The sequence below is a fragment of the Heterodontus francisci genome, chromosome 31 (assembly GCF_036365525.1).
Source record: "Heterodontus francisci isolate sHetFra1 chromosome 31, sHetFra1.hap1, whole genome shotgun sequence".
Taxonomy (NCBI): domain Eukaryota; kingdom Metazoa; phylum Chordata; class Chondrichthyes; order Heterodontiformes; family Heterodontidae; genus Heterodontus; species Heterodontus francisci.
The window spans coordinates 63947502-63962109 of record NC_090401.1 but is presented as its reverse complement, the minus strand read 5'-3'; the positions used below and the strand labels follow the sequence as shown (position 1 = coordinate 63962109).

The 14608-nt window shown below is 42.4% G+C and overlaps 1 protein-coding gene across 4 annotated transcripts in view; it reads left to right on the top strand.

The window, feature by feature from the left end:
* The window catches only part of LOC137347340 (NHS-like protein 3), a 302906-nt gene that overhangs the window by 229012 nt on the left and 59286 nt on the right, over positions 1-14608 (top strand). For all 4 annotated transcript variants that reach the window (XM_068011795.1, XM_068011797.1, XM_068011796.1 and 1 more), the window contains exon 2: positions 4687-4848. In XM_068011795.1, the coding sequence (XP_067867896.1) occupies positions 4687-4848 (162 nt within the window). The remainder of the gene's footprint in view (positions 1-4686; positions 4849-14608) is intronic.

The window sequence follows — 14608 nt, the reverse complement described above, 5'->3', positions numbered from 1 at the left end:
TGGATACAAAATTGGCTTGGTGATAGGAGGCAGAGGGTGATAGTGGAGGGTTGTTTTTCAGATTGGAGGCTGGTGACCAGTGTGTGCTGCAGGGATCGGTGCTGGGCCCTCTGTTGTTTGTCATATATATTAATGACTTGGATGTGAATGTAGGGGGCATGATTAGTAAGTTTACAGATGACACCAAAATTGGTGGTATAGTGGACAGTGAAGAAGGTTGTCTGAGGTTACAACAGGATATAAATCAACTGGGAAAGTGGGCAAGGGATTGGCAAATGGAATTTAATGCAGACAAGTGTGAAGTGTTGCATTTTGGGAAGTTAAACCAGGGCAGGACATATACAGTGAATGGCAGGGCCCTGGGGAGTGTTCTTGAGCAGAGAGACCTTGGGGTGCAAGTACATAATTCCCTGAAAGTGGCAACACGGGTAGACAGGGTGGTGAAGAAGGCGTATGGCATGCTTGCCTTCATCGGCTGAGGCATTGAGTACAAGAGTTGGGACGTCATGTTACAGTTGTACATGATGTTGGTTAGGCCGCATTTGGAGTACTGTGTGTAGTTCTGGTCGCCGCACTACAGGAAAGATGTGATTAAGCTAGAGAGGGTGCAGAAAAGATTCACAAGGATATTTCCTGGTTTGGAGGGCTTGAGTTATAAAGAGAGATTGGATCGGCTGGGTCTGTTTTCCCTGGAACGAAGGAGGCTGAGAGAGGACATGATAGAGGTATATAAAATTGAGAGGCATCGATAGGCTATCTACCCTGAGTCTGTTTCCCATGGTAGGGGTGACTAAAACTAGAGGGCATAGATTTAACGTGAAGGGAGGAGGTTTAAATGGGATCAAAGGGGTAAATTTTTCACACAAAGAATAGTGGGTATCTGGAATGAACTGCCAGAGGAGGTAGTGGAGGCGGGAACAGTAGTGACATTTAAGAGGCATCGGGACAGGTACTTGAATGAGCAAGGAATAGAGGGATATGGAATTAATGCAGGCAGGTGGGATTAGTATAAATAGGCATTATGGTCGGCAAGGACACGGTGGGCCGAAGGGCCTGTTTCTATGCTGTACGACTCTATGATCATTACTGAGACTAGCTCCCCATTGTAGATTTTTATTAAACAATTGAATTTAAATTCCACCAACTGCATTGTGGGATTTGGATCAGTGATGGCAGTCCATTAACTGGGGGCTCTGCATTACTAGTTCAGTAACATTACCACTCCGCCATCATCTCCCCCGTTAAATATTGTCATGTGAATACTTGCCTGAAATTCCACTACCCTCTATTTTAGCAAGTGTGTTAACTCAATACTTATTTTAAATACCACAGCATCATCCTTTTAAAGCTATTGTGTAAGTAAAATATAAAATTGTACAATACCTATAGCATACATTTATGCAATGGAAAAATTTCATATTAGTATAGGAGTTTGGCAACAGGCATCAGAAATGATTTCTATCTGTGAAGCCAAACACTGAGCAGACTTCAAGCCTAATTTTACTTGGTGAGAGGTTCAATGTTATGCCACTTTGTGGTATGGAGTGATGGGGTTTTATTCCCCTAAACAGAAAAGAAATGGCCATTCTACCGCCACAAGAGGGATGTCATCTCTTTAATGCTTTTATAAAAGGCGAAAATGCTCATCTTGTCATGTTTACTGCTCATGTTGTAGCTGATGGAGAGCAGACGTGCTGTGTATGAACCTCGTTGTGTAGTGCAATGAGGAACAGCCAGGCAGGACAGCATGCCTTTGCACAAAGACTAAAGAGCAGCTCTACAAGTACAAAAACCTGTCCATAGGAAATGCAACAAAGGCCAACATTTGAATAGTCCTTTTGTTGCAGATGTTACATTTTTGAACTTGGTGCCATAATGGGTTTTCATAATAATCTGTCATTCAGGCTGCTAGCTGTGGAAATTCAGAACCCAGCTAAATTGATTGGCCAGTGCATCATTTAGGGTGGAATTATGGGCTGCAATCCCCAACCAGATGTGATATTTTTCACTGAGGGTTGAATGTGCCTTTAAAGTGGGTGGAGCAGATTTCTCATTCATTCTGTACCTGAGCACTGAGAGTGAGCTACTGCCCAGTCCTTTATCCATTAGAGAAACTAGAGTTATTGCTCGCATCCTTTCTTTTTACAAAGAATTTATTCGAAGCAAATGTTTGCTGGCAGCTTCAGATTTGTACACAGCTCTTGCAGCTTGGCTGCATTTAGTGAGAGAAGTCTGACACTTGAAGTTCATGAAGGAAGGAAGGTCTAATAGCCAGCTGCAACAGTTGAAAAGCGAGCTCTTTAGAAACTCAGTCTGCCTTTTGTGTCTTCGTGTTCTGTCAGCTTGAGAATGATTGTGTTTCTGGGCAAAAATCTGAGTGCACTTCTTGTACTTGTTAAGCAAAAGTGTAAGTAATCTGATTTAAAAAAAAAAAAAGATTTTCCATGTGATTCCAGTCCGCAGTGAAGTACTGCAATTAAAAAGTCTTTTAGTGATGACTTTAATCTCCTAATACTGGGCCAATATAACACTTTTTGTTTCCCTCCTATTTTTGCTTTTCCCCTTTTTTATCTCTCTCTATTTTTTCTCTCTCAGAAAATTGAAAAATTTACAAGTGAAAATCATTATTTCTGGTTCCAATATAAATTCACGTTTTTGTGGCCAATTTACTGATGATTTAGGCCCAAGTTTAACTGAGTTAAAATTCCTCCCTTAGTGTTTGTTGAACGTTTAACTTGCAACAACATTGGGTACACAGCACATTTAATATAATTTCAGCAAATTTTAAATGGCTTCTTTGTTTTATCCAATTTGGCTCTGTTCTACACGACCTGGGATTTAATATCTAATCTTTCCATCTGTCTATTTTCCCTTTCTCTCTCCTTTATTGTTTCAGGGTCACTTACAGTACATGCAAAGTCTATAAATACAGCAGAGCAACGAGCTGTGACCACAGGCTGTGGAATGATCGTCTTTCTATATGGTGTAGGTTTATCATTATAGATTCAAGTTTTCACTTGCTTTTTAGAAGCCATTACTGGAATTTCTGAAGTGCATGCATTTTGCAGTATTTTCTGTAGTTGTTTGCAAAAGATGATGCATTTTTTTTCACATTTGTTGTACTCTTCGGTAATCTGAGCAAATGCACTGTAAAATTTTACTTTTGATGTAAAATTCCTACCATTTATCAGACAGTGCTTCGATGCTTTTTGGTTTACTGAATATCTAGCAAGTGTGTTCTTTTGAGTATCTTCCACACAATATAGGAATAAAATTTGGCTTAATTTGATTCTGGGGAAACCGTAGGCTATGTGTTTGCATGAGTATGTTGTCATAGTGTTTCAGATGAATGGTGAGGCACATGGTCTGCCATTCTTATGTTGTAGGTACAGATTTGTGCCATGGTGACAGTTTTTATAAAGACGTCATGTGCTGCTTCTGACATGGAACTTTTTAAGTTGCCAAAATTGGGATAAAATCTTCCAATTGTTCTATAAGATGTCAGTATATTCTGTGCCCAAATTCGGCCAGCCTGGTATGTTGTCTTTCTCAGTTTTACTTTAATCCAAGAAAGAATTTGTTAGTCGGTCTCAGTACTCCTAGTCCTGTTGTGTTGGATGGTGCCAGTAACTGTACAGATGTAGTGATATCCTTGAGAATATCTACCTTTAGTACCAATCCCCAGAATAAACTGAGTCTGCAACATTCACTTAGAGCTTTTATGATCCGATTGTAGATTCAACAATTTTATTTCCGGTTCCTCCTTGGGATGGGAAATTCAACACTCATGAACCTAATACTGACTCCGGACCCTGATTTTAAAGTATGTGGATCAACTCCGTTGACAAACTTACCAGCAAAGATTTCTCACTGACCAATCCAATATAGAAAACAATGAGGATTTAATTACTTCAGCCATTTGGTCAGGAAAGGACCTGAACTGAACATTTTAGAAATATAAGAATAGATGATTGAGGGAGTTTTTTTTTTTAAAGAAGTGACTATACTGCAAAGATGAAGTGTAACGCAAGTAACATTTTCTCCACACAAGTGCCAGGAAATAAAGAAAGACTTGCCTTTCCACAGCACCTTTCGTGACCACCGGATGTCCCAAAGTGCCTTACAGCTTGAAATAGCTTTGAAGTGCAGTCACTCTTGTAATGTAGGAAATGCAGCAGCCAGTTTGCGCACAGCAAGATCCCACAAACAGCAATGTGATGATGACCAGATAACCTGTTCTTCTGATGTTTATTTGATGGATATATATTGTGGATAGCTCCCCTGCTCCTGTTCGGAGTAGTACCGTGGAATTTAGTATCCACTTGATCACTAGGCAGCTTTCTTGGAGGTCAACAACAGTGCTGTCATTTGGCCACTGACTGTGAAATCCAGGCCATTCTAACACCTTTGACATCAAACACAAGTAAAATTATCTGGTGTTTAATAGAACTGATTGCAAACTGTATTGTTTCTATTGATTGATATCACAGGCAAAATAAAGCAGCTGTAACATCCACTAACCTCCACAACTGTAAGTTCTGGTGATTGTAAAAAGTATTGCACATAGAACTATTGACGTATTCAAGGATGGACAAACTAATTGAAAGTTTGAAAACAAACATTTTAAAGCTGTGATAGACTTATTACCTTCTAGTGAGAGATGCATTTCTTTTTGTTTCCTGACAGTTGCTTCTAAATTGGATGAAGAAAGTAAATGGTCAGTGCACTACAAACCAGCACAATACGAGCATCAGCAGGAGAACGTATTTCTCCCATCCACCCGGCCACCGCATATAGAAGATCTGCACAAAGAAGCTGAAATTGGGCTCAAATCCCTTCAGGAACAAGGTACGGTATACACAGAAAGTTGGCTTCAGACCGTGAGCAATATGACTGGTGCCAGGAGAAAACCAGAACCTGGGAATAATTTTGTGGTGGAACTTGGACCATAAGTGACCAATAAAAATTCTTATGCACTAGGTCCTGTATTTTTAGGAAACTGTCACTGCAAAAAGTCTCCAAATGATTAATAGGCAAGATGCTCACTATTGATGAAAGATTGTTTTATTTTGCATGTAATTGTTTACTCGAAAGAACTGGTCTTCCTGCTGTAATTGAAACTTTGCAGGAGAGCATTGTGTGAAGAATGAACATTCTTTGCCCATCCATTTCTGATAGACAAACACTGTCACATGTTAGCACTGGTACTAACTGAGCTGAGATACCAGCTTGAGAGAACTGAACATTTGCTGTCCTTCAACAATTGGAGTGAACCGTTATGGGGAGAAAGAATTAAGTTGATTCAAAATCTGTAATCTTTGCATTTTTGTTTTTGTACAAACATTGTTTATCATTTGAATGAGTCCATATACAAACTAAATTCAGAGCTGAATAATATAAAAGAAAATGGAAGGATATTGTAGAACTTCAAAAGGACATAGACAAGGTGATGGAACAGGTGGACAAGTGTCAGATGAAGTTCAATGTGGAGAAATGTGAAGTTATTCATTTTGGTAGGAAGAACATGGAGAGACAACATAAAATAAAACGTACAGCTCTAAATGGGGTGCAGGAGCAGAGGGACTTGTGTGTGTATATGTACATAAGTCATTGAAAGTGGCAGGACCGGCTGAGAGAGTGATTGATAAAGCATACAGCATCCTAGGCTTTATTAATAGGGGCATAGAGTACAAGAGCAAGGAAGTTATGTTGAACTTGTATAAGACACTAGTTCAGCCTCAGCTGGAGTATTGCGTCCAATTCTGGGCTCTGTGTAGTGTTTGATCATCAGGGTTTGATTGTATCAGTCTGTCCATTTATCTGTGTTCATTGTGTTTGATTGCTTAAGCCTCCGGGTGGGGCTACAGAGTGAAAGTGAAACTGTGCTAGAAGCATGTACAGAACACATCGCTTGTATCTTCTACAGAACACATTGCTCTGATTGTACTGAAATCCTGTAAGGACCTTTTATAGTTAATGTCTTGTGTTAAATAACCAACTGGTTTATTTACAAGTGTGATATCTGCATTGCTCTGAATTAAATCCGATATTACAAACTAAACCCAGTAACCCAGCGTAAACATAACATGCCGCACTGTAGGAAAGATGCGAAAGCATTGGAGAGAGTGCAGAAAAGATTCAGAAGAATAGTTCCAGGGATGAGGAATTTCAGTTATGAAGATCAGTTGGAGAAGTTGGGACTGTTTTCCTTGGAGAAGAGAAGGCTGAGAGGTGATTTGATAGATGTATTCCAAATCATAAGGGGTCTGGACAGAGTAGAGAGAGAGAAACTGTTCCCACTCGTGAAAGTATCGAGAATGAGAGGGCAGAGATTTAAAGTATTTGGTAAGAGAAGCAAAAGTGACATGAGGAAAAACTTTTTCACACAGCGAGTGGTTAAGGTCTAGAATGCGCTGCCTGAGAACGTGGTGGAGGCAGGTTCAATTGAATCATTCAAAAGGGAATTAGACTTATCTGAAAAGGAAGACTGTTCAGGGTTATGGTGAGAAGGCGGGGGAATGGAACTGAGGGAATTGCTCTTTCAGAGAGCCAGTGCAGACACGATGGGCTGATTAGCTTCCTGTGCTGTACCAATTCTGTGATTCTGTCTACTTGGGAAAGATTTAAGTTTGGAACCTTGGCCTTGTGAATGGAAAATGTTAATGCTTCTACATAATGAGTCAGACTTTTCACGTCTAAATTTTTAGAAATTTAATTGATCACCTGACCGAAGTCTAGTGGGTCGGGGCAAAAACCAAATTGATGAAAACTGCAGGTATGGTATGCCCTGCCCTGTAATTGTGTGATGTTTGAATTTCCTGTGCTGTCCTGTGACCTTTATGCATAGACAGGTCCATTTTGTATTGAATTTATAATCACTTGATAGGTTTTGCTTTCAGGTCATTTCATTAGGAGCCATCTGAGAGTGAGGGCTTTCATCCATTTATTTCCAGTTCAATCTGTCCCACTGGTGGGAATATCATTCTGGATTTTCAATTCCAGTAATGGTTTAGCTTCCAGGTCAGAACCATTTGGCATGGCACCAGATTACCTGAGTAATCTTGTAAGCCTAATGTTTCAGGATGGAGTCCTGACCAATTTAACACAGGAGCTAATCAGTTTCCTATTCTTTTTTAGTAGTGGGTATGTTCTCAGAATGTATATTAAAATGAAATGGATTGTTTACAGTGAGGCTGTCTCTCCAAATTGCAAATGTGCATCATCACACAGCGTTAGAACAGCCAATTAAACAAACTTTCTGATCAACAACTGCAAAGTAGAAGCACAAAGATTATTTACTGCAGTAACCACTTTACATTATTCCTGTTGTGCAAAGATCCATTGATAGAAATTTCCATTTTTGTTGGGTAAATGGTGTAATTAGACATTTTCCACAGGGCTTTTGTACATCGGCCCTTTTTAAAACCCTCAAAATGAATTTTAAAGCACTTTAGCTCATAAACAGCACACTGTCTTTAATGAGAAACAAATGCTTGTTAAACTGATGCTTAAAATATTATCCATTGGACTTACTGGAGCTCCCAAGTGCCAGTTTGTGTTGCTACCTATTGCCCAATCCAAAACCAGACAGGCTGGTGGGGCAATTTATATTTATTTTTTTGTTTAAACTGTAGGTGATGTAAAATGGTTTCACTTGCACAAAGCCCAAGAAGCTTTTTACTAGCTGGTTTTCAATACTTATTGTGACTGACTCTGAGACAGGATTGTCTGATTCAAAACTGGTCACTCTAAACTTAATGGTATATTGGACCGAAAGGGGAGGAGGGGCGGGTGAAAGCCCACCCACTTCTGGTTTTAATTGGGACGGGGTGGGGTGGGCGACAAATCCAGAGGAGGGTCTATTGTTTAAATAGTTTCATGAGGCTGCGGGCCTCAAATTTTCCCATATTTTTAAATGTAACAGCTGTGAGCTGGGTTTCCCAGGGCTTAGAGAGACCCAGCATCTGAAGGGAGGTGGGAACGCCCAGATCCAGAGGGTAAGTGCCTTTCCAGCACTGCTTGTGGGCCTGCAGCAACAGGGGAAGATGGTGACATGGTGGTAATGTCACTGGACCAGTAATCCAGAGGCCCAGGTGAATGCCCTGGGGACATGTGTTCAAATCCCACCACGGCAGCTGGTGGAATTCAAATTCAATTAATGAATAAAAATCTGGAATTGAAAGCTAGTCTCAATTTCATGGCACCGTTCCCATCATCGATTGTCATAAAAACCCATCTGGTATGTCCTTTAGGGAAGTAAATCTACCATCCTTGCCTGGTCTGGCCTACATGTGACTCCAGACCCACAGCAATGTGGTTGACTCCTAACTGCCCTCTGAATGAACCATAGAAAAGTTACAGCACAAAAAGAGGCCATTCAGCCCATTGTGTCTGCACCAGCTAAACAAAAAAAAACAGCCGCACAATCTAATCCCATCTTCCATCACTTGGTCCATAGCCTTGCCGGTTACAGAACTTCAAATGCAGGTCCAGGTACCTTTTTTTAAATGAGTTGAGGGTTTTTTTCCTCCACCACCGATTCGGGCAGTGAATTCCAGACGACCACCACCCTCTGGGTGAAACCGTTTTTCCTCATGTCCCCTTTAATCCTTCTGCCAATCACCTTAAATCTGTGCCCCCGGCAATTGACCTCTGCGCTAGGGGAAACGGGTCCTTCCTGTCTACTCTAACCAGGCCCCTCATAATTTTGTACACCAATTAAGTCACCCCTCAGCCTCCTCTGTTCGAAGAAAAACGACCCTAGCCGATCCAATCTTTCCTCATAACTGCAACTTTCAAGCCCTGGCAACATTCTTGTAAATCTCCTCTGCACTCTCTCCAGAACAATTATGTTCTTCCCGTAATGTGGTGACCAGAACTGTACGTAATACTCCAACTGTGGCCTCACGGGGAGGCAGTGGCGTACTGGTATTGTCACTGGACTAGTAACTCAGAGACCCAGGTATTGCTCTGCGGACATGGGTTTGAATCCCACCACAGCAGAAGGTGGAATTTGAATTCAATTAATAAATCTGGAATTTAAAGCTAGTCTAATGATGGCCATGAAACCATTGTCGATTGTTGTAAAAACCCATCTGGTTCACTAATGTCCTTTAGGGAAGGAAATCTGCTGTCCTTACCTGGTCTGGCCGACATGTGACTCCAGATCCACAGCAATGTGGTTAACTCTTATATGCCTTCGAAATGGCCTAGCAAGCCACTCAGTTCAAGGGCAATTAGGGATGGGCATATAAATGCTGGCCTGGCCAGCAATGCCCACATCCCGTGAATGAATTTAAAAAAAAAATAACCAGCGTTTTATACAATTCCAGCATCACATTCCTGCTTTTGTATTCTATACCTCAGCCAATAAAGGAAAGCATTCTGTATGCCTTCTTCACCACTTTATCTCCCTGTCCTGCCACCTTCAGGGACCTGTGGACATGCACTCCACGGTCTCTCACTTCCTCTGCTCCTCTCAATATCCTCCCGTTTATTATGTATTCACTTGCTTTGTTTTCCCTCCCCAGATGAATTACCTTGCACTTCACTGGATTGAATTCCATTGACCACTTTTCCACCCACTCAACCAAACCATTGGTGTCATTCTGGGGTCTACAGCTATCCTCTTTGCTATCAACTACATGGCCAATTTCTGTGTCATCTGCAAATTTCCCAATCATGCCTCCCACATTTAAGTCCAAATTATTAATATATGCCACAAACAACAAGGGACTCAACACTGAGCCCTGTGGAACGCCACTGGAAACTGTTTTCTGTTGACAAAAACATCCGTCGACCATTACGCTTTGTTTTCTGTCACCGAGCCAATTTTAAAATAGGATCATAGACAGTTTAAAGCACAGAAAGAGGCCATTTGGCCCATCATGTCTGTGCTGGCTGAAAAACGATCCACCTATTCTAATCCCATTTTCCAGCATTTGGTCCGTAGCCCTGCAGATTACGACACTTGAGGTGCATATCCGGACTCCTTTTGAATGAGTTGAGGGTCTCTGCCTCAACTACCCTTTCAGGCAGTGAGTTCCAGACCATCACCACCCTCTGGGTGAAAACATTTTTCCTGATCTCCCCTCTAATTTTCCGACCAATCACTTTAAATCTATGCCCCCTCGTCATTGACCTCAATCGGATCTCCCCTCAGCCTTCTCTGTTCCAAGGAGAACAACCTCAGCCTATCGATTCTTTCCTCATAGCTGCATTTTTCCAGTCCTGGCAACATCCTTGTAAATCTCCTCTGTACCCTCTCTAGTGCAATTACATCCTTTCTGTAATGAGGTGACAAGAACTGCACACAGTACTCAAGTTGTGGCCTAACCAATGAGTTATACAGTTCCAGCATAATCTCCCTGCTCTTATATTCTATACCTCGGCTAATAAAGGAAAGGAATTTGGATCTAACTTGCCACATTCCCCTGTATCCTAAGGGCTTTTACTTTTCTGACCAGTCTGCCATGTGGGGCTTTGTCAAATGCCTTTCTAAAATCCATGTCGACAACAGCCACTGCACAACCCTCATCAATCCTCCTTGTTACTTCCTCAAAAAAGTCAATTAAATTGGTAAGACATGACCTTCCCTGAACAAATCCATGCGACTATCCATGATTAATCTGTGCCTTTCTAAGTGGCAGTTTATCCTGTCTCTCAGAATTGATTCTAATAATTTGCCCATCACTGAGGTCAGACTGACTGGCCTATAATTATTTGACCTATCCCTCGCACCCTTTTTAAACAGTGGTACAACATTCGCAGACCTCCGATCGTCTGATACCTCGCCTGTATCTAATGAGGATTTGAAGATGATCCTCAGAACATCCGCTATTTCCTCCCTGGCTTCCTTTTTAACAACCTGGGATACAATCCATCTGGTCCTGGTGATTTATCCACTTTCAAGGATGTCAGACCCTCTAGTACTTCCTCTCTCATTATGCTTATCATAGCTAATATTTCACACTCCTCTTTAACTACAATGTCTGTATCATCCCTCTCCTTTGTGAAGACAGAGGCAAAAAACCCATTAAGAACCCTGCCCACATCATCTGCTTCCATGGATAAGTTCCCTTGTAGATCTCTGATATACCCTACCCTTTCCTTAGTTGTCCTATTGCTCTTAATGTACTGATGAAACATCTTTAGATTTTCCTTAGTTTAGTTTAGAGATACAGCACTGAAACAGGCCCTTCGGCCCACCGAGTCTGTGCCGACCATCAACCACCCATTTATACTAATCCTACACTAATCCCATATTCCTACCACATCCCCACCTGTCCCTATATTTCCCTACCACCTACCTATACTAGGGGCAATTGTTTATGGCCAATTTACCGACCAACCTGCAAGTCTTTTGGCTTGTGGGAGGAAACCGGAGCACCCGGAGGAAACCCACGTAGACACAGGGAGAATTTGCAAACTCCACACAGGCAGTACCCGGAATTGAACCCGAGTCGCTGGAGCTGTGAGGCTGCAGTGCTAGCCACTGTGCCGCCCCTCGATTTTACTTGCCAATATTTTTCCTCTTATGTCCTCTCTTTATTTTCCTAATTTCCCTTTTACACTTCATCCCTGCACTTTCTGTACTCCTCTCGGCTTTCTAAAGTATTAGGTTTATTTGTGACCTTCATAAGCTTTCTTTTTCTGCTTTATCTTACCCTGTATGCTTCTAGATAACCAGGGGGCTCTAGATTTGGCAGTACTGCCCTTATCTTTGTGGGTACATGTCTACACTGTGCCTGTAGAATCTTGCTTTTGAATGCCTCCCACTGGTTTGCCATTGATTTTCCTTCAAGTAGTTGTTTCCAGTCCACTTTCACCAGATCACCTCTCAGCTTTGTAAAATTTGCCTTCCCCCAATTTAGAACTTTTACTTCTGTTTTATCTTTGTCCTTTTCCATGATTGTGCTAAAACTAACTGTATTATGGTCACTATCTCCAAAATGGTCACCCACTGCTGCTACTTCCACTTGCCCAGCTTCATTCCCTAAGACTAAATTCAGAATTGCGCCCCTCTCATTGGGCTTTTTACGTGCTGGCTAAAGTTCTCTTGAATACAGTTCAAGAATTTTGTGCTCTCTGTGCCCGTCACACTGTTTGTATCCCAGTTGATATTAGGGTAGTTGAAATCCCCAGCTATTATTGCCCTATTGTTTTTGCACTCAGAAATTTGCCTACATATTCTTCTATCTCCCTCTCACTATTTGCGGGTCTATAGTACACTCCTAGTAGTGTGGCAGACCCTTTTTTTTTTATTTCTGAGCTCAACCTATATGGCCTCATTTGATGATTCATTTAGTATATCGTCCCTATTCACAACTGTTATTGATTCTTTAACCAATAATGCTACACCCCCTCCTTTTTTTTTTTATCCCCATCTCTATATTCTACCTGAAAACTATATCCAGGGATGTTAAGCTACCATTTTTGCCCCTGTTTAAGCCAAGTTTCCGTAATAGCAATGATATCGTGTTGCCATGTGTCTATCTGTGCCCTCAGCTCATTGGCTTTAGCTGCTATACTCCTTGCATTTAAATAGATACCTTTAATACTGTCAAATTTCTAAGCTGTACACTTTTTAACCTTTTGCTGCTTCTGTCTTTCAGTTACTCGTTCTGCCTCCTGTTCCCTGCTCTGAATTTATCCTATCTGAAACTGCCCTCTGTTTCCCATTCCCCTGCCAATCTACTTAAACCATCCCCAACAGCACTAGCAAACCTTCCAGCAAGGATATTTGTCCCAGTCCTGTGCAGGTGCAGACTGTCGGCTTGTACAGGTCCCACCTTCCACAGAACCAGTCCCAATGCCCCAGAAATCTGAAGCCCTCCCTCCTGCACCATCTCTCCAGTCACTCATTCTTCTGGTGTATTCTTCTATTTCTATACTCACTAGCACATGGCCATGGGAAAGGGCTGAGCAAGTCACTCAGTTTAAGGGCAATTAGGGATGGACAACAAATGCTGGCCTTGCCAGCGACGCCCACATCCTATGAAATAATTTTTTTTTTAAAAAGTGCGATCTGTTCACCACGGCTCCCGTCTGCTAACCTGCATCTCTCTCTCTCTTCCCATTAGTGGACTCCTGACCTTGCATCCACAATCTCCCACAGTGCCTTCCCTTCCCCTCCCCCGCTAACTACTGAGGAACCACCAGGTTGCCCTGTCCCGTTTCCTCCCCCTCTCCTGATTTGCCACATCTCCTAGCAAATATTGGGGGTAAAGGATTGTCTGGAGATGCATTAAGGTCCTAAAAAAAGGAATAAACTACTTGAGGGGTTTTATGTCATGTCCACCTGGCCCATGGGCTTGTGACCTGTACGTTGCCAACTCTAATTGGATGTGTTCCTGACAGTTTCATCACATGACCATCCGCTCTACTTCCAACCGCCCCACCCGGTCGAATATTCCCCATCTTCAATAATTTTTATAAGAAATAAATGAAAGTGCTCAAAGAAAATGAGAAAACCACCACACAATTTTTTAATGGCCATGAATGACCCTGTGATTTTTACCTGGGTTTTGTGCTTAAAGCAGTGACTAGGTGATTAGTTTAACTCCAGGACAATCCTGGAGGGCTGGCAACCCTCATGACCTCAGCACATTCTTAAACTCAAATTGCATGTACTGCAAATAATATCAGGTGGAAGCATTTTCATTGTCTCTGTCTCTGGCTGGAAAGTCAGGGATGAGTCTGCCTCCACTGGCCCTGGAGGCCACAACAATATTTAACGATTCTCAGGTAATTAAATTTTTAAAAATTCTTACATGGGATGTGGGCGTCGCTGGCCAGGCCAGCATTTATTGCCCATCCCTAATTACCCTTGAGAAGGTGGTGGTGAGCTGCCTTCTTGAAACGCTGCAGTCCATGTGGGGTAGGTACACCCACAGTGCTGTTAGGAAGGGAGTTCCAGGATTTTGACCCAGTGACAGTGAAGGAACGGCGATTATAATTCCAAGTCAGGATGGTGTGTGACTTGGAGGGTAACTTGCAGGTGGTGATGTTCCCATGTATTTGCTGCCCTTGTCCTTCTAGTTGGTAGAGGTCGCGGGTTTGGAAGGTGCTGTCTAAGGAGCCTTGGTGCATTGCTGCAGTGCATCTTGTAGATGGTACACACTGCTGCCACTGCGCGTCGGTGGTGGAGGAAGTGAATATTTGTAGATGGGGTGCCAATCAAGCTGGCTGCTTTGTCCTGGATGGTGTTGAGCTTCTTGAGTGTTGTTGGAGCTGCACCCATCCAGGCAAGTGGAGTGTATTCCATCACACTCCTGACCTGTGCCTTGTAGATGGTGGACAGGCTTTGGGGAGTCAGGAGGTGAGTTACTCACCTCAGGATTCCCAGCCTCTGACCTGCTCTTGTAGCCACGGTATTTATATGGCTACTCCAGTTCAGTTTCTGGTCTATGGTAGCCCCTAGGATGTTGATGGTGGGGGATTCAGCGATGGTAATGCCGTTGAATGTCAAGGGGAGATGGTTAGATTCTCTCTTGTTGGAGATGGTCGTTGCCTGGCACTTCTGTGGCGCGAATGTTACTTGCCACTTATCAGCCCAAGCCTGGATATTGTCCAGGTCTTGCTGCATTTCTACACGGACTGCTTCAGT